We start from the raw sequence: 27,936 nt of genomic DNA, 5'->3' as shown, positions 1-27,936 counted from the left end.
CAGGTAAATTTAATAGTGAATGAATTAAATTACATACTCTGACTTATTTTGTAAATTTCACCTGTAGCCCTGAAACACCTAAGATATATTTTGAGAATTTTCATTTTTAAGCAACCTGCAAGTGATGTATTTTTAATCTTGCCTTGTAAAGTTTCTTTTTTTTTTTTTTTTTTTTTAAGAATTCAGTAGCTTTGTTGTCCGGACCAACACATGTGGAGAGTTGCGTTCGTCTCACTTAGGCCAAGAAGTCACCTTGTGTGGATGGATTCAGTACCGAAGGTAAATTGAGGAAGACAGTCTGAAATGCATGGTGGTGGTTTTCCCAGGGCAATTCCAAACCTTTACTAATTTACAACCAGTTCGAAGAATAAAACGTTTTGCAACTCCTGCAGGATTAAGAACTTACTGAATTTTCAACTTTGTTTTAGTTTTGAAAGACCCAAGTGTCATTCTCAGTAGGTACATTTCAGTAACATCTGTTGAAGGGTATAACAACGAAGCTTGATCCACCAATGGACTGAAATGATACTGGGCTTACTAAGACTGAAGAGTTCCTATAACCAGTAATTAAAAATGGGCCAACCTCCTATAAACCAGCTGTTAAACTCCAATAGCATGGGGGAAAAGCTCATTTTATTCCATTTAGGTAGAGAACAAGCCTAGAAACATAAACAGTGATTCCTTAAGATCAGAGCCCATTTTTATTGTTGTTCATCTCTCTATTCCAGAACATGCCTGAATAGTACATTAATTCACATGGAAGAGATCCAAAATACATAGGTTATATGACCTTCTTAAAGAATATGTCCCAGCCTGGCGTGTAAGCCTGTAATCCCAGCACTTTGGGAGGCCGAGGCGGGCGGATCACGAGGTTAGGAGTTGGAGACCAGCCCAGCCAACATGCTTAAACCCCGTCTCTACTAAAAATACAAAAAAATTCACCAGGCGGGGTGGCGCTCGTCTGTAATCCTAGCTACTCAGGAGGCTGAGGCAGGAGAATTGAACCCAGGAGGCAGAGGTTGCAGTGAGCTAAGATCGCGCCACTGCACTCCAGCCTGGGCAACAGAACGAGATTCCGCCTCAGAAAAAAAAAAAAAAAAGAGTTTGTCCCAAGTAGGTGGATATTTTTCCCATTAGTTTAGTGACTGTTTCCTGAACCCAAATCTGAAAAGGATTTCTGTACCTGTTCCTTGTGCTGAGGACAGTATGAGAAATAGAGGTTGGATGTTAAAATGTTGGCATTTCTGGGACCTTTTGATGATTCATAGAGGTATTAAATTAGTAGTTGGAACTCTTCCAGAAAATGTTAGATTGTATATTTTTTTAGAAAAAGACTTTATATTGCTATATTTCAAATATGATCCATCAGATGTTTCTATTATGCTAAAATATTATCTTTGGATTTTACTATATGCAAAGTTTCCAAATTTAATAAAATTTTCTTAAAAGGACTTAAGCCAATGAAATTTCTTTTAATTGTTTATCTATAATAATTTTTCATTAATAAGCCATCTGTATAAGATTAATATACCAGATAAGTAGACAATAAAAATTGAAACTGAAATAAAAAACAATCTTTTTTCGTCAATGAGCTACATAGATAACAATTGCATGAATGTAACTAATGAAAGTACATAATTATAAAAAACATGAAAAATTATAATTGTAAAAAAGAAACATGAAAAATTGCATGGATTTTTGTTTGCTTTTTATTTTGTATGCTTAAACTTTAGACTTAGAGATTTTATCTTAAAATGTTTCTTTTTCCCCCCCTCCCCCCATTAATCAGGCAAAACACATTCTTGGTCCTAAGAGATTTCGATGGGCTTGTTCAAGTTATCATTCCCCAGGATGAGGTAATAGAAAATTTCTTGTTATTATCTAAAAGCCTCTTTGATGCTATTGCTGGGGTAAGCTAAGTAGTTAGATGAATATGTTAGAGGTTTTAAATTCAGAAGTTTATTGTTAATGAAAACTGAAAAATATAAGCAATGTTAAGACATAGCAAAAAGACCAGTGACCCAGTAAAATTAGGAACTCAGGATATGAACAAAAAATTTAGAGGAAAAAAATATATAAATGGCTTGTAGACATAATGAAAGTATGCCCAGCCTCACTCATAGGTAGAGAAATGTGAATTAAAACTGCATGTAATTGTCATTTTTTTTTTTTTTTTTTGGAGACAGAGTCTTGCTCTCTCGCCCAGGCTGGAGTGCAGTGGCGCGATCTCGGCTCACTGCAAGCTCCGCCTCCCGGGTTCACGCCATTCTCCTGCCTCAGCCTCTCCGAGTAGCTGAGGCTACAGGCGCCCGCCACCACGCCCGGCTAATTTTTTGTATTTTTAGTAGAGACGGGGTTTCACCGTGGTCTCGATCTCCTGACCTCGTGATCCGCCCGCCTCGGCCTCCCAAAGTGCTGGGATTACAAGCGTGAGCCACCGCGCCTGGCCGTAATTGTCATTTTTAACACATTAGATCGACAACACACTGTGTTTGGGAAAGCAGGTGCTCAATACCTGGAGGGAGTACAAATTGGCACTAGCTGAAGGGAGAGCAATTTGGCAATATCAAAACTATAAATGCATATATCCTTTGAGCCATTAATTTCACTTCTGGTAAATTATATCTAGACTTATACAGATATAAAATGACATATGTACAAGGATATTCATTTCAGGATTCTTTTTAATAGAAAAAAATTTGGAACCACCCAGATGTCCTCCAATAAGAGACTGGCTTAAAAAATAATGTATATTCTTACAATACGATACTCTGCTCAGCCGTACAAAAAAGAATGAAGAAGTTCTATTCTAATAGGAAAAAGAAAATCCAAGGAATACTGTTAACTGAAGAATCCTGTATTCTTGAGTATACAGAAGAGCAGCTGTTAAACTCCAGCACTCTAAGTGCTGTCATCTGTATAAAAACTGGGGGAAGGATGCAGAATATACATTTGTGTGTGTGTGTGTGTGTTTGCTTGTATATATGTTACAAAATGTCTCTGGAAGGATACCTAAATATCTGGTAACATTGGGTGCTGCTGGGGGAAGGAAGCTTTTCACTATATCTTTTTGTACTCTTTGAATTTGAAGCCATGTGAAGGTACTAACTGCTCAGAAAAGTATTTAGTTTAATTACCATTGAAATTAGATAAAATATTACAGAGTAATATTCTGAAAAAAAAATTTTTTTAATTAAAAAATTCAAGGCCAGGCACGGTGGCTCACACCTGTAATCCCAGCACTCTGGGAGGCCGAGGCCAGCAGATTGAGTACAGGAGTTTGAGACCAGCAGCCTGGGCAACAGAGTGAAACCTTGTCTCTACTAAAATACAAAAAATTGGCCAGGCACGGTGGCTCATGCCTGTAATCCCAGCACTTTTGGGAGGCTGAGGCAGGTGGATCTCGAGGTCAGGAGTTCAAGAGCAGCCTGACCAACAACATAGTGAAACCCCGTCTCTACTAAAAATACAAAAATTTAGCCGGGTATGGTGGTGGGCGCCTTTAACCCCAACTACTCAGAACCCGGGAGGCAGAGGTTGCAGTGGGCCGAGATCGCACCACTGTACTCCAGCCTGGGCAACAGAGCACGACTCCATCTCAAAAAAAATAACAACACAAAAAATTAGCTGGGTGTGGTGGCATGCGCCTGTAGTCCCAGCTACTTGGGAGGCTGAGTTGGGAGAATCACCTGAGCCCAGGAGGTTCAGGCTGAAGGGAGCCAAAATTGCACCACTGCACTTCAGCCTGGGCAACCAGAGTAATACCCTGTGTCAAAAAAAAAAAATTAAAATTAAAGAATTAGATAAAATAAAGAACTTCCATCATACTTACTGGGCAAAGTTGGTTTCTATTGTAATTTTTACTAATGCTTGTATGCCTAAGAAAAATATTATTTATTCAGCTCTTAAGTTTTGAAATAAATAAAGAGCAATGAATTATCTTTTAGGGATCAACATCCAGAGATGAGTATAGCTAACCCTGGAGAACTCCTTTGACTTTGACCCATTATTGCTATTGGATTTAACTGCCCCTAAGACTAACCCTGGAGACAATTGCTTTTCAAGTATGTGGGACTTGTTTGCACTAATGATAGTCATTCTTATCCTTATTTTCCTTTAAGGAAATTTTTTTTAAAGCTCTTAACTAATAGTTTTACTTGCTGTATTATATAGAGTCAAAATGGGGATGTAATTTTTACTAAATTTGGTAATAAAGTCATTAAGGAGCAGCCCCAGCCTTTATGGTAATTAAGCTGTGACTATTGACATTTTTTAAACCATCTACTTACAATTACTGAAGATTCCTGTAAGTTCATTTGTTTCTCAGAACTCTTTCCCCCTTGTTCTGTAGTCGGCAGCCTCTGTGAAGAAGATTTTATGTGAAGCCCCTGTGGAATCTGTGGTGCAAGTGTCTGGTACAGTCATTTCCCGTCCTGCAGGACAAGAGAATCCAGTAAGTAGTTTCGAAGAGATCTGTGTAATTTTTGCTTGTATGCATTTGCACTGTCTGTGTACACATTCTGGCAACATATGACTGGACATTAGGCACTAAAGTTGAATAAATTCTACAAATGAACTGACAGATTTCAAAATCTTGACTACAAACAAACACATCTATGTAAATATGCATGCTAAGTCTCGATCTGTCTCCAGGCTGGAGTACAATGGCGCGATCTTGGCTCACTGCAACCTCTGCCTCCTGGGTTCAAGTGATTCTCCTGCCTCAGCCTCCCGAGTATCTGGGACTACAGGTGCGTGCCACCACGCCCAGCTAATTTTTGTATTTTTAGTAGAGAGAGGGTTTCACCATCTTGGCCAGGATGGTCACCATCTCTTGACCTCATGATCCGCCCATCTCAGCCTCCCAAAGTGCCGGGATTACAGGTGTGAGCCACCGTGCCTGGCCCTTTTTTTTTTTTTTTTTTTTTTTTTTTTTTTGAAGACAGTGGTCTTGCAGTATTACCCAGGCTTGTCTTGAACTCCTGGGCTTAAGTGATCCTCCTGCCTCAGCCTCCCAAGTATCAAACTGCAAGGATATGCCATGATGTTTGTTGATATCTGAACACATCGGCCACAGATATGCATAAGAATGTCAAAATCATGCACAGACATGTATGTTTTATACTATACACTATAAGGACTTTGCACATTTTACATATGTAAATAAATGCATATGTTCTACAAATGTGTATTTTGTGTATATCCTGATGAGTAATTTTTAAAACACTTCCTTTCTCACTCTCTAAGAAAATGCCAACAGGTGAGATTGAAATCAAAGTTAAAACAGCTGAGCTTCTGAATGCCTGCAAGAAGCTGCCCTTTGAAATTAAGGACTTTGTGAAGGTACCATCCTCTGTTATTAATAAAATAGAGTATCTAGAAAATGTTGATGACTAGTCAAGTATTTTCAGAGTGTTTTTAAAGAAAAGTTTAACTTCTACAAAATTAAACATTTTATTGTAGACACATCATGAAGTGTTCTCTTAGTTCTACAACTTCTTGGCACACTGTTCTGAAATAATGACAGTTCAATAAACTGTTGCAATCCCTAAATACCTAGACTGTTTTTTCAGACAGATTAAAATGTGATTCTCTCTTTAAAACTTGAGGTGTTATATTATTCAAGTTTTTTGTTGCTATTATTTAACATTTGAAAGGAAATTTATGTCTAGCTTAGAAATGACCAAATGGGACAGGGGAATCCTATATCTATTAAGTGATAAAATGTGTGCTTAGAGCAACTCTTGACCTCCCAAGCATATAAATATAAATAGGATTACCATAATTTAGAATGTTCTTTGCCAAAGTTTAAGGGGTTGATGGAGCTATACACTCATATGATTTTCAGCTTTGTCACAGTTTATAGACTTATATATTCCTAATTTTTAAACTGATCTATTAATGGATTTTTAAATTCATTTCATGGCCAATTAGTCTTACATTTAAGTTCTCAATACTTAATTATCTTTTTTTTTTTTTTTTTTTTTGAGACGGAGTCTCGCTCTGTCGCCCAGGCTGGAGTGCAATGGCATAATCTTGGCTCACTGCAAGCTCCGCCTCCCGGGTTCACGCCATTCTCCTGCCTCAGCCTCTCCGAGTAGCTGGGACTATAGGCGCCTGCCACCACGCCCGGCTAATTTTTTTTTTTTTTTGTATTTTTAGTAGAGACAGGGTTTCACCGTGGTCTCGATCTTCTGACCTCGTGATCCACCCGCCTCGGCCTCCCAAAGTGCTGGGATTACAAGCATGAGCCACCACGCCTGGCCCCTCAATACTTAATTATCTAATTAGAAAGAGCAATGTAATTATAGAGTTGACCTTATTTTGAAAAAGAAAATATATAGTTTTCCTCAGATGAGCATTCAAAAAGAGAAGTTATAGGCATTTCCTAAGTTTTCAGCACAAAGAGGGATGCAGAGATTTGTACCCTTGAAAATAAGCAAACTAGGCTGGGTGTGGTGGCTCACACCTGTAATCCCAGCACTTTGGGAGGCCAAGGCAGGCGGATCACAAGGTCAGGAGTTCAAGACCAGCCTGGCCAATGTGGTGAAACCCCGTCTCTACTAAAAATACAAAAATTAGCTGGGCGTGGTGGCAGGCATCTGTAGTCCCAGCCACTCGGGAGGCTGAGGCAGGAGAATCGCTTGAACCCGGGAGGCAGAGGTTGCAGTGAGCCGAGACCGTGCCACTGCACTCCAGCCTGGGTGACACAGCAAGACTCCATCTCAAAAAAAAAAAAAAAAAAGAGAAAATAAGCAAACTGTTTCTACTAGTACAACCATGGAGATTCCATCCACTGTCCCCTTGCATTCTTTACACTTGTAGTCAGCATCCCATTCAGGTGAATCTTCTACTCTGGTGTATCTTTTTTTAGGAGATGGGGTCTTGCTATGTTGCCCAGGCTGGCCTCAAACTCCTGTGCTCAAGTGATCCTCCCACCTCAGCATCCCAAGTAGCTGGGATTATAGGCACATGCCACCATGCCCAGATACAGCATAATGGTGCTGTGTATTTTTCTAAGAGATCTTTGAAATCTTTAAATTTTTTTCAAGACTCAACTATGGGCTTATTTTTTTTTTTTTTTTTGAGATAGAGTCTCGCTGTCGCCCAGGCTGGAGTGCAATGGCGCGATCTCGGCTCACTGCAGGCTCCGCCCCCCGGGGTTCACGCCATTCTCCTGCCTCAGCCTCCCGAGTAGCTGGGACTACAGGCGCCCGCCATCTCGCCCGGCTAATTTTTTGTATTTTTAGTAGAGACGGGGTTTCACTGTGTTAGCCAGGATGGTCTCGATCTCCTGACCTCGTGATCCGCTATGGGCTTAAATTAATGGATAAATGTTTAGTAAAGTAGGCAAATTTCAGTCAGTGAAGAGTGATATTAATAATAATGAATAGTAAAAAAATGTAAAATCTGCACTGATGACAAAATTAGAAGTTGTAGGAATTAACAGCATACAGTGGGCTACTTGATGATAGAAACTAAAGACAGAGCTAAAATTTTTGAAAATTCAAACTCTATTTCTAAAGATAATACCTTTCTAATATTGAAAAATATTTAAATATAAAAATCTTTCAACTTCTTTAGAAAACAGAGGCTCTTCGGTTGCAGTATCGCTACTTAGACTTGCGTAGTTTCCAAATGCAGTATAACCTGCGACTGAGGTCCCAGATGGTCATGAAAATGCGGGAATATCTCTGTAATCTGCATGGTAAGAGAAATGCCTAGATGCTCTTTGGAGCTTTGTAGCATCTCTTCTATTTTATTCAGCAGTTTTATTGTATCCTTTCCTTAGCATGAGGTCAAGATGTTGCCAGAAGTCTGGAATTCACTCAATGTGTAATGTAGTTTTTGAAGAAAAGTTAACATTATTTTAAAGATGATAAAGATGATAGTGGCTATTACATTGATTAATGTATTATAGTATTTCCCATCATCATCAAAGGCAGGACAGCCCTTTGGCTTTTTCTATAAGATTTGTTTTCTTTTTTTTTTTTTGAGACGGAGTTTTGCTCTGGCTAGAATGCAGTGGCATTACCACAACTCACTGCAGCCTCAACCTTTTAGGCTCAAGTGATCCTCCCGCCACACCTTCCCAAGTAGCTAGGACCACAGACATGCACTACCATACCCAGCCAATTTTTTAAAATTTTTTGTAGAGACAGGGTCTCATTATGTTGCCCAGGCTAGTCTCAAACTTCCGGGTTTAAGCAATCCTCCCACCTAACCATCCCAAAGTGCTGGGATTACAGGCATGAACCATGATACCCAGCCAGTTTCCTTAATTCTTTATCATGTGCATACATCACTTATTGGGAGCTCAAAAATGTCATGTGAATTAAAGTAGACATCTCATTCAGTCCTGGACTTTTTCTGCTATATTTGTGTTATTTCTACACTAACAGAACATTTAAAAAATCAGAATAGTTCAGTAGACAAGAATCCATTAAATATTTAGAATTATTTTATGTGAACAGTATGCTTTATGAACAGAATAGTATTTATGAAAATCTTCAGCTTCCTTCTTAGATTTGTAGAAACCAGCACCAGTAGGCTTGGTAGCTTATTTCAGCTAAAATTCTTAATTAAAGGGAAGCCTCAGATTTGTTGTACTATATTGTGGACATGATATTTGACAAATTTCACATTCCTGTCTACTAAGTGATAATGTTTCTCTCTTTTTAGGGTTTGTGGATATAGAAACCCCCACGTTGTTTAAGAGGACCCCAGGGGTATGTATATTCCTTCAATCAGTCTATTAATAATGTCCTATTAGTTATAAAGCTAGACTGCTTTGCTTTTATATTCACTTGGTTTATTTTATTTACTTTATTTTTTATTTTATTTATTTACTGCCTCAGGATGGTCATATTAACTAGGTTTTTCTGAAGAATTGAGAAAATTATTTGGGTATTTTGAGTCAGAATCATTTTATTCCACATAAATTTTCTTTCCTTTGAGATTTTTTGTTTGTTTTTTTTTTGGTTTGTTTTGGGGTTTTTTTTTTTTTTTTTTTTGAGACGGTCTCACTCCATCACCCAGGCTGGAGTGGAGTGGCATGATCTCAGCTCACTGCAACCTCTGCCTACTGGATCCAAGAGATTCTCATGGCTCAGCCTCCTGAGTAGCTGGGATTACAGGCATGCACCACCATGCCCGGCTAACTTTTGTATTTACTTTAGTAGAGACGGAGTTTCACCATGTTGGCCAGGCTGGTCTCGAACACCTGACCTGAAATGATCCGCCCGCCTCGGCCTCCCAAAGTGCTGAGATTACAGGTGTGAGCCACCTTGCCCAGTCTCATTTGAGTTTTATAGATGTAATCATTAATAAATTGGTATTTTTTGTTTTTGTTTTTGTTTTTTTAGACAGTCTCGTTCTGTCACCTGAATCCGCCTACTGGATTCAAGTGATTCTCCTGCTTCAGCCTCCCAAGTAGCTGGGACTACAGGCATGCGCCACCACACCTGGCTAATTTTTGTATTTTTTTAGTAGAGACAGGGTTCTGCCATGTTGGCCTGGCTGGTCTCGAAATCCTGACCTCAGGTGATCCACCCGCCTCAGCCTTCCAAAGTGCTGGGATTACAGGTGTGAGCCACCGCGCCCAGCCAATTAATTGCTTCTTTAAGAACAAATCTCTTGGCCGGGCACGGTGGCTCACACATGTAGTCTTAGTACTTTGGGAGGCTGAAGCAAGGAGGATGTCTTGATCCCAGGAGTTCAAGACCAGCTTGGGCAATAAGACCGTATCTCTTGTCTTAAAGACCCTAAAGAAAAAAAAAATTATTTTAAAGAACAAATCTCTTATATATTAAAATTTGACATTTTTTGGCCAGGCGCAGTGGCTCTCACCTATAATCCCAGCACTTTGGGAGGAAGTCCAAGGCAAGCAGATCACGAGGTCAGGAGTTCAAGACCAGCCTGGCCAACATGGCGAAACCCCGTCTCTACTAAAAATACAAAAATTAGCAGGGCATGGTGGTGGCAGGTGCCTATAATCCCAGCTACTCGGGAGGCTGAGGCAGGAGAATCACTTCAACCCGGGAGGAGGAGGTTGCAGTGAGCCGAGATTGTGCCATCACACTCCAGCCTGGGTGACAAGAGCAAGATTCTGTCTCAAAAAAAAAAAAAAATGACATTTCTAAACATTAATATTTACTCGATTTATACAGTCTATGGAATTATAAAACTACAGTTTAATTTGGAAATGCAATTAAGAATTACTTGGATAGGAAATGATACACAAAATTCATTCATCTAGTAACAATTGGAAATTCAATTCCGCAAGCATAAACTTAACACCTACCGTATACAATGGTGTTTAAAGCCTACTATGTGCAAGTCTTTTTAGGGACTCAAAGATAAGCAAATTATCTCTGTCATTGTAGGAACTTTGTTCTTTAGTCATTCATTGATAAACTGAAGTAACAACTTCTACTAGTCAGTTATACTTTGGGTTTGTTTTTGTGTTTTAATAATCTGTCTTCTCTCTCTCTCTCTCTCTCTCTCTCTGAAAGGGTGCCAAAGAGTTTTTAGTACCATCCAGGGAACCTGGAAAGTTTTATTCTCTCCCTCAGAGTCCTCAACAGTTTAAGCAACTTCTGATGGTTGGCGGTTTAGACAGGTGAGCTTTTTTTATGCTAGCAGTTGTCAGAAAAGGAAAAGAGAAAAAGGGAAAAAAGGAAACACAAAATCCTCTCTGTTCTCAAGAGAAGGATAGAAAATTTATGAGAATTTGGAGAATACTTATAAAATGCCCTCATAATTTGTAGTCATCCTTTATTAAAGGTTTATTGGGTGGCCACTATGTACAAAGCTCTATGGTAGTAGATGTGAGAGGGGATTTAAAAAAAAAAAAAAAAAAGAATAGGTTCTACTCTCAAGGTGTTAAGGCTAGTAAGCCAGAATAGGATAATGAATAAAACCAACTGTGATATAAACCAAATGTAAATGTATTGAGATTTGCAAGTTAGGTGTTAAGAGCTTTAAAATTATACTGTTTGAGGAAATACAGAAAACTTTGTGAGCTAGATCTTTGAGGACAGAGCTACATTTCAGCAGGTGAAGATGAGAGTTGGAATGGCATAGCACAGAAAGTCTCAAGTGTATCCATGGCACAGTAAGTATTTCACTTTGGCCAAAGCAAAAGAGTATATATGAAGAAGCATGGACTAAAAAAAAATTTTAATAAAAAGAGCTGGCATGGACTGATTTGCATGCTAGTCTATTACATGAATATCCAGAGGTGCCAGTGTTTATTTTGAAAACAATATATAGAATAGTTAACTTCTCATAGGTCAGCTGTATATCTAATTCAATTAAAGCGTCATAAAAAATAAAAGTATTTCTTACTTGTTTTTTTTTTGAGACAGAGTCTTGCTCTGTCACCCAAGCTGGAGTACAATGGCACGATCTCGGCTCACTGCAACCTCCGCCTCCCTGGTTGAAGTGATTTTCCTGCCTTTGCCTCCCGAGTAACTGGGATTACAGGCACACGCCACCTGCGCCCAGCTAATTTTTGTATTTTTAGTAGAGACAGGGTTTCACCATGTTGGCCAGGCTGGTCTTGAACACCTGACCTCATGATCTGCCCGTCTTGGCCTCCCAAAGTGCTGGGATTACAGGCATGAGCCACCATGCCCGGCCCTTCTTACATTTTTTCAGTATCATTGTTTTATAGCTTGCATTGCTTTAAACTTTTGGGGAAAAGTGTGTATGCCTTCCTAGAATCATAACTCAATTAATGCTGTTTCTCAATTGTAGATATTTTCAGGTTGCCCGTTGTTATCGAGATGAAGGTTCAAGACCAGACAGACAGCCTGAGTTTACTCAGGTACAAAGTTATATTCACTTGTTTCTTAAAATTCAGGCTTACTATTTTGAAAATAGTATTTTCAAAACCAGTGCAGTATTAATACTTTACTTCTCATTACATTTTATCCATCAGATACTTAATTAAACTCACCTGCAGTTGAGAAACTAATTATTCATTTTTTTATTCATTTCATGTGTCCTTTTTAAAATTTTTTTCTTTCCTTGGATAGCACAGGGGCCACACTGTCATTCAAATTTTAGTATATGTGCTGCCAAAATGAGCATGTGTCCTTTTCATAAAGAATGTGGTCAGCAACTAAGGAATGCCAGAAATTCCTAAAGTGTTCTAATGTTCATGATAAAGTCTTTAAAACAAATCTCTTATATATTAAGAATGAATAATTTTATATATTGATATTTTAATCTAATATGTGGACTTACCAAAGCTATTATGATTTGCTTTCTTTTTTTTTTTTTTTTTTTTTTTTTTTTTTTTTTTTTTTTTTTTTTTTTGAGACGGAGTCTTGCTCTGTCACCTAGGCTGGAGTGCAGTGGCGCAATCTCGGCTCACTGCAAGCTCCGCCTCCCGGGTTCACGCCATTCTCCTGCCTCAGCCTCTCCGAGTAGCTGGGACTACAGGCACCCGCCACCACGCCCGGCTAATTTTTTGTATTTTTAGTAGAGACGGGGTTTCACCGTGGTCTCGATCTCCTGACCTCGTGATCCGCCCGCCTCGGCCTCCCAAAGTGCTGGGATTACAAGCGTGAGCCACCGCGCCCGGCCTTATGATTTGCTTTCTGTATGATAGCATTTTATTTTATTTTATTTTATTTTATTTTATTTATTTTATTCTATTTTTTGAGACAGAGTCTCACTCTGTCTCCCAGGCTGGAGTGCAATGGCGTGGTCTCGGCTCACTGCAGCCTCTGCCACTCAGGTTCAAGCAATTCAACTGCCTCAGCCTCCCAAGTAGCTGGGACTACAGATGCGTGCCACCATGCCCAGCTAATTTTTTGTGTTTGTATTAGAGACGGGGTTTGACCATGTTGGCCAGGATGGTCTGGATCTCCTGACCTCGTGATCCACCCACCTTGGCCTCCCAAAGTGCTGGGTTTACAGGCGTGAGCCACTGCGCCTGGCCAATAGCATTTTAATCATGTGTTGAAGTGAAAAAATTATGAGCTTTGGAGTTGGACAGACATGGGATCAGATGTAGCTTCGCTGCTTACTAATTGCACATATGCAAATAAGTAACTTAGTTCTCTGAGCCTTCAGCCATGAAATAGTTGTGGGAACTAAGCAAGTTAATGTATGTAAGGCCATTAGCACAGTGTCTGACATAAAAGAGATGTACAATAATATTTATACCCTCTGCATGTATTATTTATGTGCAAAATTCTATAGTAACTTGAAAGCAGAAAAATATATAAACGTGTATACATTGTGGCTAAATTAGTTTCCATATGTTACTTTGGTTTCAGATTGACATAGAGATGTCTTTTGTAGACCAGACTGGGATCCAGAGTTTAATTGAGGGTTTGCTCCAGTATGCCTGGCCCAATGACAAAGATCCTGTGGTTATTCCTTTTCCTACTATGACTTTTGCTGAGGCGCTGGCCACCTATGGAACTGATAAACCTGACACTCGCTTTGGAATAAAGGTACTTATCTTCACTTTTCTAGGACTCTGTCCCCAAATAATCCTGCAGTCTTTTTAAACCACTTTGAAATTGACAAGTGTTACACACTGTTAGATGATATTTTTGTTGTTACCTTGTTACCTTCATTGTTACAGAGCTAGGGCAAGAGAGAATAATAGCATGTTAGCAATACAGTGCTTTCTATCTATCATGTTCCAAGATCCATTTCCAAGAGCAAGATTCTTGCCATAAAGTTTTTATTACTTGCAAGTTATTGATTATATGGATATGAATGGTAACTTGAAAGAAAAAATAACTATTCTTTCCTTTTCAGTTTTCTTTAAAGCCAAGGAGTTACTAAGTTTCCTTGGTCCATAAAAAGCTCAAACATATGACAATGTTTATTCAAATTATTAATATCTGTAAGTATTTAAGGCAGGGGTAGAATTTATATAGAACAGTTTCATTACCAGGCCTCTACTTGTTTGCTCTTAAAGAGCAATATCCCTTGATCCCTGTAATGCTGGTGACATTTCTATATCTCAGTTCTCAGTGCACATTCTTTAGAAATTGAGTCCTGCCTGGTCTGAATAGTCAGTGCTCAATTCTTAGAATGAAAAAAATATAATACACAAAAAGTCATAACTACCAACTTATAGCTGCCAACTCAACTACTTCTTGTTTCTTCGTTTGTAATATGGAATAGTGGTTCTTTTTTTGTATTTTTTTGAGACGGAGTCTCACCCTGTTGCCCAGGCTGGAGTGCAGTGGTAAGATTTTGGCTCACTGCAACTTCGGCCTCCTGGGTTCAAGCGATTCTCCTGCCTCAGCCTCCCGAGTAGCTGGGACTACAGGCGCATACCACCACACTGGCTAATTTTTGTATTTTTAGTAGAGATGGGGTTTTGCCATGTTGGCCAGGCTGACCTCCTGACCTCAGGTGATCTGCCCGCCTCAGCCTCCCAAAGTTCTGAGATTATAGGTGTGAGCCTCTGCGCCAAGCCTGGAATCTTAATCTGGTTCTTAAGTCAGACTGCTTGGGTTAAATTCTGACTCTGCCACTTACTAGCTATGCCATCTTGGGCAAGTTCCTTATTTCTGTGTCTTGGTTTCATCTATGAAATAGGGATAATAAAGAGTGCTAACCTCATATGAAATGAATGAGTATATGTAAAACACTGGTCATATTGCTTAACCCATGGTAAACACTCTTTGAATGTATTCTATAAATGTTAAATTATCAAGATCTATTCTTTAAAATGTTTGTAACGTGTTTTCAGATAAAAATTACTTCATATTTAGTTATCTCTTTTTGTTACCCATTTTCCAGATTATAGATATCAGTGATATGTTTAGAAACACAGAGATTGGATTTCTTCAAGATGCACTTAGTAAGCCCCATGGAACTGTGAAAGCCATATGTATCCCTGAAGGAGCAGTAAGTGAAGTACAGTTTTATGTTTCTCTAGAATGTATGCTTTGGAAGTAGCTTTGTTCAATACTGTCATATTTAAACTTCAGAAAGAACAATTCTTTTTAAATAAAAATAGGGATTTTTGCTGGGCGTGGTGTCTCACACCTGTAATCCTAGCACTTTGGGAGGTCGAGGTGTGTGGATCACTTGAGGTCAGGAGTTCAAGACCAGCCTGGCCAACATGGTGAAACCCCATCTCTACTAAAAAATACAAAAAATTAGTCAGGCGTGGTGGCATGTGCCTGTAGTCCCAGCTACTCAGGAGGCTGGGGCAGGAGAATTGCTTGAACCTGGGAGGCGGAGGTTGCAGTGAGCTGAGATCATACCATTCCAGCCTGGGCAATAAGAGCAAAACTGTGTTTGAAAAAAACAAAATAGGTATTTTTATACAGAGTCTAAAAGTATTTCTAAAACCGTAAGTAGAGAACAATAAAATCTTATGAATGTGAGTTTACATTCCAGATCCAGGGTGTTTTTCTTTTTTCTTTTTTTTTCCCCCCTTTAAACAATGCTATCAGCCAGGCATGGTAGCTCATGCCTATAATGCCAACACTGTGGGGGGTCAAGGCAGGAGAATTGCTTAAGCTCAGGAGTTCGAGACCAGCCTGAGGAACACAGACCTCGTCTCTACAAAAATTTACCTGGCGTGGTGGCTCACACCTGTAGTCCCAGCTATTCGGGAGGTTGAGGTCAGAGGATCACTTGAAGCAAAGTGTTCAAGGCTGCAGTAAGCCATGATTGTGCCACTGCATTCTAACCTGAATAACAGAGCAAGACCCTGTCTCAAAAATAAATAAATAAATAAACGATGCTATGAAGTACTCCTGTACTTCATTGTGGATAATATGTGAGCATAAAATAATACGTAGTATTCTGTCTGCAGCCTCGGTTGTCTGTCTGTCTCTTAGCCCTGTATCAGTGCCAGCATGGCCATTGCATGTTGATTCTTTATCTTCTGAGAGTTCTCATCTCAGTTGCATTAATAACAGGGAAATAAAAGGAGATGGAGCTAAATAAGCGAAAAGGAAGGGAAAGAAGTGGGAGTAGAAGAGAGAGAAAGAATGGTTGGGCTGAGCAAGCACTGACTCTAAAGCAATGGTACACGTCTCTTTTCTGTAGGTAGTACATCTGCTTTAAAAATAATTTCATAAGAAGCATTCCAGTTATATTTTAAATACGATGATGATTTTGAAAGTCTATACTCATTTGGATACGTAAGCAGTATATTCAGAATGGAGTAAGAACTCAGGAGCTCAGTCTCATTACTTTCTTTTTTTTTTTTTTTTTTTTTTGAGAGTGAGTCTTGCTCTGTTGCCCAGGCTGGAGTGCAGCGGCCCAATCTTGGCTTACTGCAACCTCTGCCTCCTGAGTTCGAGCGATTTTCCTGCCTTAGCCTCCTGAGTAGCTGGGACTCCAGGTGTGTGCCACCATGCCCGGCTAAGTTTTCTTTGTATTTTTAGTAGAGATGGAGTTTCACTGTATTAGCCAGGATGGTCTCGAACTCCTGACCTCAGGTGATCCACCCACCTCGGCCTCCCGAAATGCTGGGATTACAGGTGTGAGCCACCATGCCTGGCCTCTCATTACTTTTTATTTACTTCATATATTCAGTAAAAAGTAATTTATTGTCATGCGGGGTACGGTGGCCCACACCTGTAATCCCAGCACTTCGGGAGGCCAAGGCAGGTGGATTACTTGAGGTCAGGAGTTTGAGACCAGCCTGGCCAACATGGCGAAACCCTATCTGTACTAAAAATTTAAAAATTAGCTTGTGGTGGGTGCCTGTAATCTCAGCTACCTGGGAGGCTGAGGCAGGAGAATCACTTGAGCCCAGTAGGCAGAGGTTGCAGTGAGCACGAGATCACACCATTGCACTCCAGCCTGAGCAACAGAGCAACACTCCATCTTAAAAAAAAAAAAAAAATGCAATTTATTGTCCATACTCTAGTCCAGTCATAAGAAATATGTTCAAGTAAGCTCAGTATGATATTTTGCCTATCATTATTTACACCATTTCAAGTTTGTTCTTTCTCAAGTAGATATAAGAACTGCAGGAGTGTGGATCATGTTTTCATCTTTTTATACCTCCCTTACCTAGTTAAATGCCACATTAATATAGTTAATGATGCATGGCATATGGTAGAAATAAGATGGTTAAAGTATGATTTCACAAATCACATGGTTTATTGCCATACAAAGAAAATTTTTTCTTAGGTTCACAATGCTTAAAAGAGAGAGAGAATAAGGGCCAAGCACAGTGGCTAATGCCTGTAATCCTAGCACTTTGGGAGGCCGAGGCAGGCAGATCACGAGGTCAGGAGTTTGAGACCAGCCTGGCCAATATGGTGAAACCATGTCTGTACTAAAATATAAAAAATTAGCCAGGTGTGGTTGCACACACCTGTAGTCCCAGCTACTTGGGAGGCTGAGGCAGGAGAATCACTTGAACCCGGGAGGCGGAGGTTGCAGTGATCTGAGATCGCACCATTGCACTCCAGCCTGGGCAACAGAGTGAGACTCCATCTCAAAAAAAAAAAAAAAAAAAAAAGAGAGACTAACATGAACAATCCTCACAGGGAAAACACTCAGTAGCTGAGGTGCATTAATCACATAGCGAGTGAGTTCCAAAATTATTAAAGTCCACTTGCTCTATTAAGATGGAAGTAGTCCTCTGGGGAAAGTAAAGTCTAATTAAAGTTTGAGGTGTACTCTTATATGAGCTGTTCTTGGGAGAAGCTGGTTTGACCACCACAGTATAGACTGCACCTAAGGTCCCTCGATGCTAGAGGGCAGTGCCAGTGTGGGTGGGCAAGGCTTCAGAGATTAGCTCCAAGACTAACAGAGTATCACCCATCTCTTGGCTGTAGGAGAAGCCGTTGACGGAGTATAGCCAGTCACAGCATGTGCTATCAAAGTGTCTGTGGAACTCTTAAGTTTATATGTATTTTTGAAGTCCAGTAGTTGAGGTCAGTAATTCACAGATGGGGGTTATGATAAGGTTTGAGGTAACATTCCTGGGGGGAAGAGGGAGTTCACTCGAAGTTCTCACATAGGGGATCTGATAAAACATCATGCTCTCGAAAGGAGGAGGAATACACCCCAAAACATCAAACTGTGTAAGTGTTTGGATCATTTCAAAGTTATATAACATGATAACCATAATGTCTCACTTGAAAGACATTGAGATAATTTCAAAAAAGAAAGAATTTTAAGAAACCTCAAATAATCAAATTCTGAATCCTTTTATTGATCTGAAAGTTTTCTTTCACAATTCAGTTGTAGACATTCATGTTGAACATTTATCCTGCATATTAGATATAGAGGGTCTTCTGTGGAATACATTCACAGCTATTTCCAATAAGAGCTGCATGCCCAGCGTGGTGGCTCACACCTGTAATCGCAGCACTTGCGGAGGCCGAGGTGGGCAGATCACGTGAGGTCAGGAGTTCAAGACCAGCCTGGCCAACATGGTGAAATCCCATCTCTACTAAAAATACAAAAATTAGCAGGGTGTGGTGGCGGGCACCTATAATCCCAGCTACTTGGGAGGCTGAAGCAGGAGAATCACTTGAACCTGGGAGGTGGAGGTTTCAGTGAGCCGAGATCACGCCAGTGTACTCCAGCCTGGGTGACAGAGCTAGACTCCATCACAAAAAAAAAAAAAAAAAAGCTGCGTAACTGGAAAAAATAGCCACTATAACAAGCTTTAAAAATGTGTCATTTGGTAGCAGAAATTGGATTTTTTTTTTTTTTTTTTTTTTTTTTTTTTTGAGACAGAATCTCACTTTGTTACCCAGGCTGGAGTATAGTGGCACAATCTCGGCTCACTGCAGCCTCTGCCTCCTGGTTTCATGTGATTGTCCTGCCTCAACCTCCCGAGTAGCTGGGATTACAGGCACCTGCCACCACACCTGACTAATTATTGTATTTTTAGTAGAGACGGGGTTTCACCATGTTGGTCAGGCTGGTTTCGAACTCCCAACTTTCAAGCAATCCACCCGCCTCGGCCTCCCAAAGTCCTGGGATTACAGGCATGAGCCACCGTGCCCAGCCCAGACATTGAATTTTTATTAAATCTTACTATTGTAATAGAAAGACACAAAATATATTTGTCATTTGATCGCATAACCATGTTTATGAAGCTAAGTGTCATACTGACAAGTTTACTTTGATTTTTCTTTCATCAGAAATACTTAAAAAGGAAAGACATCGAATCCATTAGAAAATTTGCAGCTCACCATTTTAATCAGGTAAGGAGTTAATTAGAGCAGTTTTTTTTCTTATAGAGATTCAATATTTTTAACTATTATTAACTATCATTATCATTAGTTTTGAGCATCTTGTTATTTCAGATCATTCTTCTGCTTTTATTTACTTTTTATTTTATTTATATATTTATTTTGAAGATACAGTCTTATTCTGTCGCCCAGGCTAGAGTGCAGTGGTGCCATAATAGCTCACTGCTGCCTTGATTTCTTAGGCTCAAGCAATGCTCCTGCCTCTTTCTCTCAAGTAGCTAGGACTGCAGGCTCAGGCCACTATGCTGCCCAGTTGCACCCCTAGTCCCAGCTACTTAGGAAGCTGAGGTGGGAGAATGACCTGAGCCTGGAGGTCGAGGCTACAGTGAGCTGAGATCGAGCCACTGCACTGCAGCCTAGGCATCAGAGCAAGATTCCATCTCGAAAAAAAAATTGGACTGGGTGCGGTGGCTCACACCTGTAATCCCAGCACTTTAGGAAGCCAAGGCAGGCGGATCACTTGAGGTCAGGAGTTTGAGACCAATCTGGCCAATATGGCGAAACCCCATCTCTACTAAAAATAAAAAAAATTGGCCGGGCGTGGTGGATCACGCCTGTAATCCCAGCACTTTGGGAGGGCGAGACAGGCAGATCACGAGGTCAGGAGATTGAGACCATCCTGGCTAACACGGTGAAACCCCGTCTCTACTAAAAATACAAAAAAATTAGCTGGGCGTGGTGGTGGGGGCCTGTAGTCCCAGCTACTCCGGAGGCTGAGGCAGGAGAATGGCGTGAACCCAGGAGGCAGAGCCTGCAGTGAGCCGAGATTGTGCCACTGCACTCCAGCCTGGGCGACAGAGCAAGACTCTGTCTCAAAAAAAAAAATGCAAAAAGTTAGCCGGGTGTGGTGGTGCTCACTTGTAATCCCAGCTACTTTGAGTGGCTGATGCAGGAGAATCACTTGAACGCAGGAGGTGGAGGTTGCAGTGAGCTGAGATCACGCACTGCACTACAGCCTGGCCACAGAGCAAGACTCAGTCTCTAGATAAATAAATATTAGCTGGGCATAGTGGCACATGTCTGTAGTCCCACTACTTGGGAGACTGAGGCAGGAGAATCACAAGCCCAGGAGTTCAAGGCTGCAGTGAGCTATGATCATGCCACTGCATTCTAGCCTGGGTGACAGAGTGAGACCCTGTCTCTAAAAAAAATAAAAGATCCAGCCAGGCACGGAAGTGCATACCTGTAATCCCAGCACTTTGGGAGCCCAAGGTAGGAGTATCACTGGAGCCCAGAAGTTTGAGATGAGCCTGGGCAACATAGTGAGACCTCGTCTCTACAAAAACAGAAAAAAAATTAGCTGGGCATGGTGGCACACACCTGTCATCCCAACTACTTGAGAGGCTGAGGTGGGAGGATCACTTGAGCCCAGGAGTTCGAGGCTGCAGTGAGCTGTGTTCACGCCACTGCACTCCAGCCTGGGTGACACAGTGAGACCCTGTCTCAAAAAAAAAGGAAAGAATCTTAGGTATGATAACAGGAATAAAATGAAACCATATGGGAGTAATTAAATTATGATATAATCAAAGGAATTAGTATTAAAGTTCCTTTTTAAAATCTTGTTTTCTAAGACTTAATAGAGGAAAAATGCTCTTATAATGATATGTAAGAAAAGGAGGATATAGGATTATATTTATACTGATTATAACCATGTAAAAACACTATATTTGTATATTGAAAATGGACTACCTACCTCTACTACCACCATTTCCTCATACCTCAAGCACAACAAACAATAAGTAGATTTTTATATAAGAGAAAAAGATTAGGATAGTGGTTTCCAAAATGTGTTGAGACAAGATCAGAAAAGTCAGGGCAATATAACAAGCTTTTCATAAAGTTAAACAAATTTAAAGAACTATCCTTTTTTTCTCTGTTGGCAGTGGGGGTGGCGGGGGGATGAAATATGCCTTTTCTTTATAAAATTAAAAATTGGCAACCCTTTATCTTCCAATTTTGGTTATTTTTATTTTATTAGTATATAAAATCTGCATCTAAGAACCATAGGACCAGGAAATAAGCCTTCAGTTGATGGGACTATTACTACATTTTCTTCTTTCATTCTTCTCTTTCTTCTCCTGTTTTCTTTTTCTTTCCCAATTTCCTGAATTTTTATATAAGAAATGGGTACTACTACTACTATTTTTTATGAATGTTTTAACTTGATTTGGCTTCTAATTGCTTTTAGAAGATCTTATGTGTTTTTAACAACATATGGCATACACATGGTTCAAAAAATAAAGAAGCATTAATAATGAAATGCAATAATCATTTGCTCTAGCCTGCCCCATCCATCCTAGTATTCTGCCAGAGTATCTCTGTTTTTGGAAATATCTCTACATACCTTTTTTTCTTTTTACTTAATTCATTTAAACCTTGTTAACTTCCTGTGATGAGAGATGAGGCTCACATATACAGACCTCACCTAGTTACTCTGTACCTTCTGCACAGCTCTTTCTGAACGTTTTGTTTGTTTTGTTTTTTTCATTTTGTTTTGTTTTGTTTTTGAGACGGAGTCTCGCTCCGTCGCCCAGGCTGGAGTGCGGTGGTGCGATCTCGGCTCACTGCAAGCTCGGCCTGCCAGGTTCACGCCGAAGGCCTCAGCCTCCTGAGTAGCTGGGACTACAGGCTCCCACGACCACACCCGGCTAATTTTTTTGTATTTTCAGTAGAGACGAGGTTTCGCTGTGTTAGCCAGGATGGTCTCGATCTCCTGACCTCGTGATCCGCCCGCCTCGGCCTCCCAAAGTGCTGGAATTACAGGCGTGAGCCACCGCGCCCCGCCCTTTTCTTCATTTTTTTCTGAGTTGAAGCCACCCATTCTGGATCCCAGGTTTTCCTCTTTCTTTTTTGTGTTGGAGTATGTAATCAAGTAACTTCCTAAGAAAGCATGTGAGAGATCAACTTACTTAGGTCTTACAAAATGTCTTTATGTTTAAAACCTCACACTTGATTAATAATAATTTGGCTTAGTACAAAATTTTGAATTGACAGCCATATAATCTTAGAAGAGTGCTGTCCAATAAAACTTTCTGTAATGATGGAAACGTTTTATGTCTGCATTGTTCAGTATAGTTGTTGCTAGCCAATGTAGCTAGTGAACACTTGAAATAGGATAGTACAACTAAAAGGCTGAACTTTTTACTTTATTTCATTTTAATTAATTTAAATGTAAATAGCCACAGTGCATCGCTAGACAGCACAACAGCACAGCTTTAGAACATTTAAGGCATTGCTTTACTTTCTTCTCCCATCTGTTGTTACTGATGAGAAGTCTGATGCTTTGATGCTTGTGTGAATTTATTCCATTATAGCAGACCTGGTTTTTTCTCATTGGAAGCTTTTTGCCTTCTGATTCTTTATGTTCTGAAATTTCAGAGTTTGTTTGCCTTTTGATCATTTTTCATTTAATGTCTTACACACTTGCAGAGCCCTTTCAATATGAAGGTTTATGTCTTTTTATGTGTAGAAAATTCTTTTATTATCTAATTATTTTGACCTCATCATTTTTTCTAGTCTCCCTTTGGAATTTCTACTAGTTGTATGTCAAACCAATTTAACCTGTCTCTTTTCTTTTGCATGTCATTTTTCACCATTTTCTTTGTCTTGTTCTATTTTCCTGGGGATTTCTTCAACTCTTCTGTTGATTTTTTTTTTTTAATTTCCCAATAGCTTTTTTCACTGCATCTTATTCTGGTTTTATTCATAAAATATATTTTTGAGTACCTTTGAGGATTCAAGTTCTCTTTTGGTCCGTAACTTATGTTTTCTCTGGGGCTAATTTTTTGGGTTTATCTTGGTCTTTTTTTTTTTTTTTTTTTTTTTAAATGCTGCAGAGTTTCTTCAATGTGCAGTGATTGTTGGTTATCTGTACATATTCAAGAATGGGACATTTTAAAAGCTGGTTGGAGCCGGGTGCAGTGACTCACGCCTGTAATCCCAGCACTTTGGGAGACCAAGGCGGGCAGATCGTTTGAAGTCAGGAGTTTGAGACCAGCCTGGCCAACATAGTGAAACCCCGTCTCTACTAAAAATACAAAAATTAGCCAGGCATGGTGGCACACATCTGTAATCCCAGCGACTAGGGAGGCTGAGGCAGGAGAATTGCTTGAACCTGAGAGGCAGACTGCAGTGAGCCAAGATCAGGCCACTGCACTCCAGCATGGGTGACAGAGCAAGACTCCATCTCAAAAAAAAAAAAAAAAAAAAAATCTGGTTGGAAGCGCAAGAGAGAGGCTTTGTAAATGGTTAGGTTTAGTTTAGCATGAGCAGCAAGGCTGCTCTAGGCATTCAAGGCTTAAGAGTCCTGAGCCTCTCCAAAATTCTGCAGGGTAAAATCAATTCCTTCTTGGGCTGAGGCCGCCTCCATTATTCTTTATGCCAGACCTTCCTGCACCTTGCTTCTTTAATCATTCCTACTCAGTTCACTTGCAATCTGCCAGAAGTTCGCAGAAATCTCTCATCTGCTATTATTCTCCGTTCTTCATCCCTTCCCCCTTTTTTTTCATTATGTTGAAATGACTTTTTTTTTGAGTCTCACTCTGTCACCCAGGCTGGAGTGCAATGGCCCAGTCTCAGCTCACTGCAGCCTCTACCTTCCAGGCTCCAATGATTCTCATTCCTCAGCCTCCTGAGTAGCTAGGATTACAGGTGCACAGAACTGGCACAGCTAATTTTTGTATTTTTAGTAGAGAGGGGGTTTCACCATGTTGGCCAAACTGGTGTTGAACTCCTGAAGTGATCCACCCACCTCAGCCTCCCAAAATGCTGGGATTACAAGCATGAGCCACTTTAAATGTTATAAATATTTACATTTATAAAGTAGTGCCAAGCCTACTTCATAAAATTCCCTTAGTATCATTTTGAATGGGTTCATGGAGATAATAGAGATAATCTCTTTTAAATTCTCTTCTATTGGGAACCGGAAATCTTTGTACTATAAGAAGATAAATTAATCCCACTGTTTAAAAAAAAAAGTGAATAAGTCTTTTTCTTTTACACAGGAAATCTTACCTGTATTCCTTAATGCCAATAGAAACTGGAATTCTCCAGTTGCTAACTTCATAATGGAATCACAAAGACTGGAATTAATCAGACTAATGGAGACCCAAGAGGAAGATGTGATCCTACTAACTGCTGGAGAGCACAATAAAGCAGTAAGAAAAATTACTTCCAAGCATCAGTGCTGTTGATGCTGAACAATGCCTTACTCTCCTATGTATATAGTACGTGTTTGAACTATAGACTGTTAATTCATAAAATGGAGCTGCTCTGCATAAATCTTTTTTTTTTTTTTTTTTTTTTTTTAAGAGACAGAGTTTTGCTCTGTTGCCTAGGTTGGAGTGCTATGGTGCGATCTTGGCTCACTGCAACCTCTGCCTCCCGGGTTCTAGAGATTCTCCTGCCTCAGCCTCCTGAGTAGCTGGGATTACAGGCACACGCTGCCACACCCGACTAATTTTTTGTATTTTAGTAGAGATGGGGTTTTACTGTGTTGCCCAGACTGGTCTCAAACTCCTCAGCTTAGGCAGTCCATCTGCCGCAGCCTCCCAAAGTGCTAGGATTACAGGCGTGAACCACCGTGCCCAGCCTGCATAAATCTTATAGTACTTTATAATGCACTGTATAAAAACTAAGGGTTGGCTGGGCATGGTGGCTCACTCCTGTAATCCCAGCACTTAGGGAGGCTGAGGTGGGCGGATCGCCTGAGGTCAGGAGTTAGAGACTAGCCTGTTCAATGCGGTGAAACGTCATCTCTACTAAAAATACAAAATTAGCCAGGCGTGGTGGCAGGCTAATTTTTGTATTTTGTAGTCCTAGTTACTCGGGAGGCTGAGACAGGACAATCACTTCAACCTGGGAGGCGGAGGTTGCAGTGAGCCGAGATCGTGCCACTGCACTCCAGCCTGGCCGACAGAGCCAGACTCCATCTCAAAAAAAAAAACTAAGGGTTTTTTTCATAGCTACCAGCCTCCATTGGCATTACTTAAATAGATTAGACCTGACCCTAATTAGAAAAGCCACTTAGATTAAGGGGTAGTGAAATCAGTCATATAACCATGAAAAAATATTTTCAGTGTCAAGATTTCACAAATGAAGAAAATTAGGAGTCTCAAATTTTTATACATAATGCATTCCTAAATTGTGGAGGGACGGATCAGACCACTGGAGAGCTGGTGGGCTGGCAGACACCCCTGGACCAACTTGGTCAGAGTGGGACCCTTTTTCCTCAAGAACAGCAGCTGTAGGTGGTGAGTGCCATCATGCACTGGCTGAATCATGATTCTTCAGGGGATATGGAAGACTGAATTAGCTTTAGGGATCTTTGTAAAATATAGAATAGTACAAAGTCAAACATGAATACTAAAAATGTACTGTAAAGATCAAGCATGATATAAATTTATTTTTTCACTTTAGTATATAGTTTTTTTAAAATGATAGTGTGTCTAACTAGTACTTCATCAAGTTCTTTCTTCTAATCTATATTTTCATTTATCATTGTTTCTTCCACAGAAAAAGTTTTCAGAGTTCAGCTTCAAAGCTAAATGTAATCCCCCGTCTCCCCTTCCCCTACAATAGTAAAATGAAGAAAGCGATTTATTTCCAAATTTTATTATGAATGCATTTCTTAAAAAAGAACATGAGATTTTGTTCCAAACTAATTTGGCTATTAAACATTCTCTTGGTATGAAATAAACTTGCTAGTGTTTCATTCTCAGGAAGTTATAGGTCTGATTCCTACAAGACCCTCCTTGAAAGAGAGCTAGAAACCAGACTTTCGAGGAATAACATTAACATTCTGAAAATGTCACAATGAAGGTCCCTTATGTAGACATAATAAGATAGAATGGGCTGCAAAATAATACCCTATCATGTCTGTAGGCATATGTCACTGTTCTAACCAGCTGTCCTTTCTCAGGGAAGTCCTGCCACCATAGGTAGCACTTATTAAGCACTTAGTATTTGCCAAGCCCTGTTCTAAGCACTTTGTATACATTAACTCATTTAATCCTCATGCCAACCCTATGAAAGAAGTTCTGATACTGTTGCTATTTTAAAAATAAGAAAAGTGAGGCACAGAGCTTAAAATTTTGCTCACAGTCACACAGCTAGGAAGTGGAGGACCCCGATTTCTAACCCATGAAGTTGGGTTCCAAAATTCGCACTCTTTTTTTTTTGTTTTTTTGAGATGGTCTCACTCTGTTGCCCAGGCTAGAGTACAGTGGTGCGATCTCGGCTCACTGCAACCTCTGCCTCCTCCCGGATTCAAGCGATTTTCCTGCCTCAGCCTCCCGAGTAGCTGGGATTACAGGTGTGTGCCACCACGCCCGGCTAATTTTTGTATTTTTAGTAGAGGCGGGGTTTCACCATGTAGGTCAGGCTGATATAGAACTCCTGACCTTGTGATCCGCCCGCCTCGGCCTCCCAAAGTGCTGGGATTACAGGTGTGAGCCACTGCACCGGGCCGTACTCTTAAATGGACCTCTAATCTGCATTACCTGTAGTGATAGCCAGCCTTCACTGAACATGAACAGTGTGCCAGGCACTTACCAAATCCTCACCACAACCCTTCAAGAGAAGTGAGGAAATAATCAGAATGACTACCACTCACATACTTTGTCAGGTCCTGCACCTTATGTACATTATCTCACTTAAGCTTCATAGCAGTCTTTTGGAGTTGATATTTTTATCACAATTTTACAATGAAAAAGGGTACAGAGAAGTTCGTAATTAGCCACACTGAGATTCAGACCCAGGTCTGTGAAGTGCTGATCCCTGTGTTCTTAATCACCGAGTTATGCAGTACTCACCCAGTTGGTTGAGTCTGATGTTCTCAACCTTGTTGCAATCAAACTCATCCTCAGATCTTTGTGTCCTGAGAGGCAAAGGGCATCCTATCTGTTAATTGGCTAATCCTTTCCTAGAGAATGGCCTGGCTTCGGAATCCAGGCTGTCATTTCCTGCCTGCTCTGTCAAGAAGTTAACTCAATGTTTATGTCTTCTGTTTGCAGTGCTCTTTGTTGGGAAAATTACGACTGGAATGTGCTGACCTTCTAGAAACAAGAGGAGTGGTGCTCCGTGACCCCACTCTGTTCTCTTTTCTTTGGGTGGTAGATTTCCCACTCTTCCTCCCCAAGGAGGAAAATCCCAGAGAGCTGGAATCAGCCCACCACCCATTTACTGCTCCCCACCCGAGTGACATACACCTCCTGTACACTGAGCCCAAAAAGGTACCGTATCTACTTCCAGATCAAAAGGAAATGTGTATATAAAGGCAAAGAACTTCAGACTTCAAGGTCTGATGAAAGATAGGACCCAGTTCTGGAAGCCCCAGAAGAAATTGTGGAGTTTGAGTTAGTAGTAATACATTGTCTTTAAGAATCTACAGGGTCTTCAACCTGTAGAACAGAAAACCAGACATTTTCTCTAACATAAAGTCTCTGTGAATCTTCTAGGCCCGTAGCCAACACTATGACTTGGTTTTAAATGGCAATGAAATAGGAGGTGGTTCGATTCGAATTCACAATGCAGAGCTACAGCATTATATCCTGGCAACCTTACTAAAGGTAACAAACATTATCTGCTATCCTGGGCTTATTTTTTTACCAGAATATTTTTCAGTTTTGTGTTGTTGTTGTTGTTTGCTTGTTTTGTTTTTGAGACATTCTGTCACCCAGGCAGGTGTCTACTGGTGCATTCATAGCTCACTGCA

General features: G+C 40.3%; 1 protein-coding gene across 1 annotated transcript in view; it reads left to right on the top strand.

Moving 5' to 3' along the window:
* The window catches only part of DARS2 (aspartyl-tRNA synthetase 2, mitochondrial), a 34,241-nt gene that overhangs the window by 1,803 nt on the left and 4,502 nt on the right, over positions 1–27,936 (top strand). Inside the window, exons 2-15 of the mRNA XM_003258898.4 lie at positions 180–279; positions 1,790–1,856; positions 4,352–4,453; positions 5,248–5,343; positions 7,585–7,708; positions 8,683–8,729; positions 10,515–10,621; positions 11,761–11,830; positions 13,293–13,472; positions 14,782–14,889; positions 19,113–19,175; positions 24,227–24,379; positions 27,236–27,454; positions 27,680–27,790. Coding sequence (XP_003258946.1) covers positions 180–279; positions 1,790–1,856; positions 4,352–4,453; positions 5,248–5,343; positions 7,585–7,708; positions 8,683–8,729; positions 10,515–10,621; positions 11,761–11,830; positions 13,293–13,472; positions 14,782–14,889; positions 19,113–19,175; positions 24,227–24,379; positions 27,236–27,454; positions 27,680–27,790 — 1,547 coding nt within the window. The remainder of the gene's footprint in view (positions 1–179; positions 280–1,789; positions 1,857–4,351; positions 4,454–5,247; positions 5,344–7,584; positions 7,709–8,682; positions 8,730–10,514; positions 10,622–11,760; positions 11,831–13,292; positions 13,473–14,781; positions 14,890–19,112; positions 19,176–24,226; positions 24,380–27,235; positions 27,455–27,679; positions 27,791–27,936) is intronic.

Source organism: Nomascus leucogenys, chromosome 12 (assembly GCF_006542625.1).
Source record: "Nomascus leucogenys isolate Asia chromosome 12, Asia_NLE_v1, whole genome shotgun sequence".
NCBI classification, from domain to species: domain Eukaryota; kingdom Metazoa; phylum Chordata; class Mammalia; order Primates; family Hylobatidae; genus Nomascus; species Nomascus leucogenys.
This window is presented reverse-complemented; position numbering and strand designations above follow the sequence as displayed.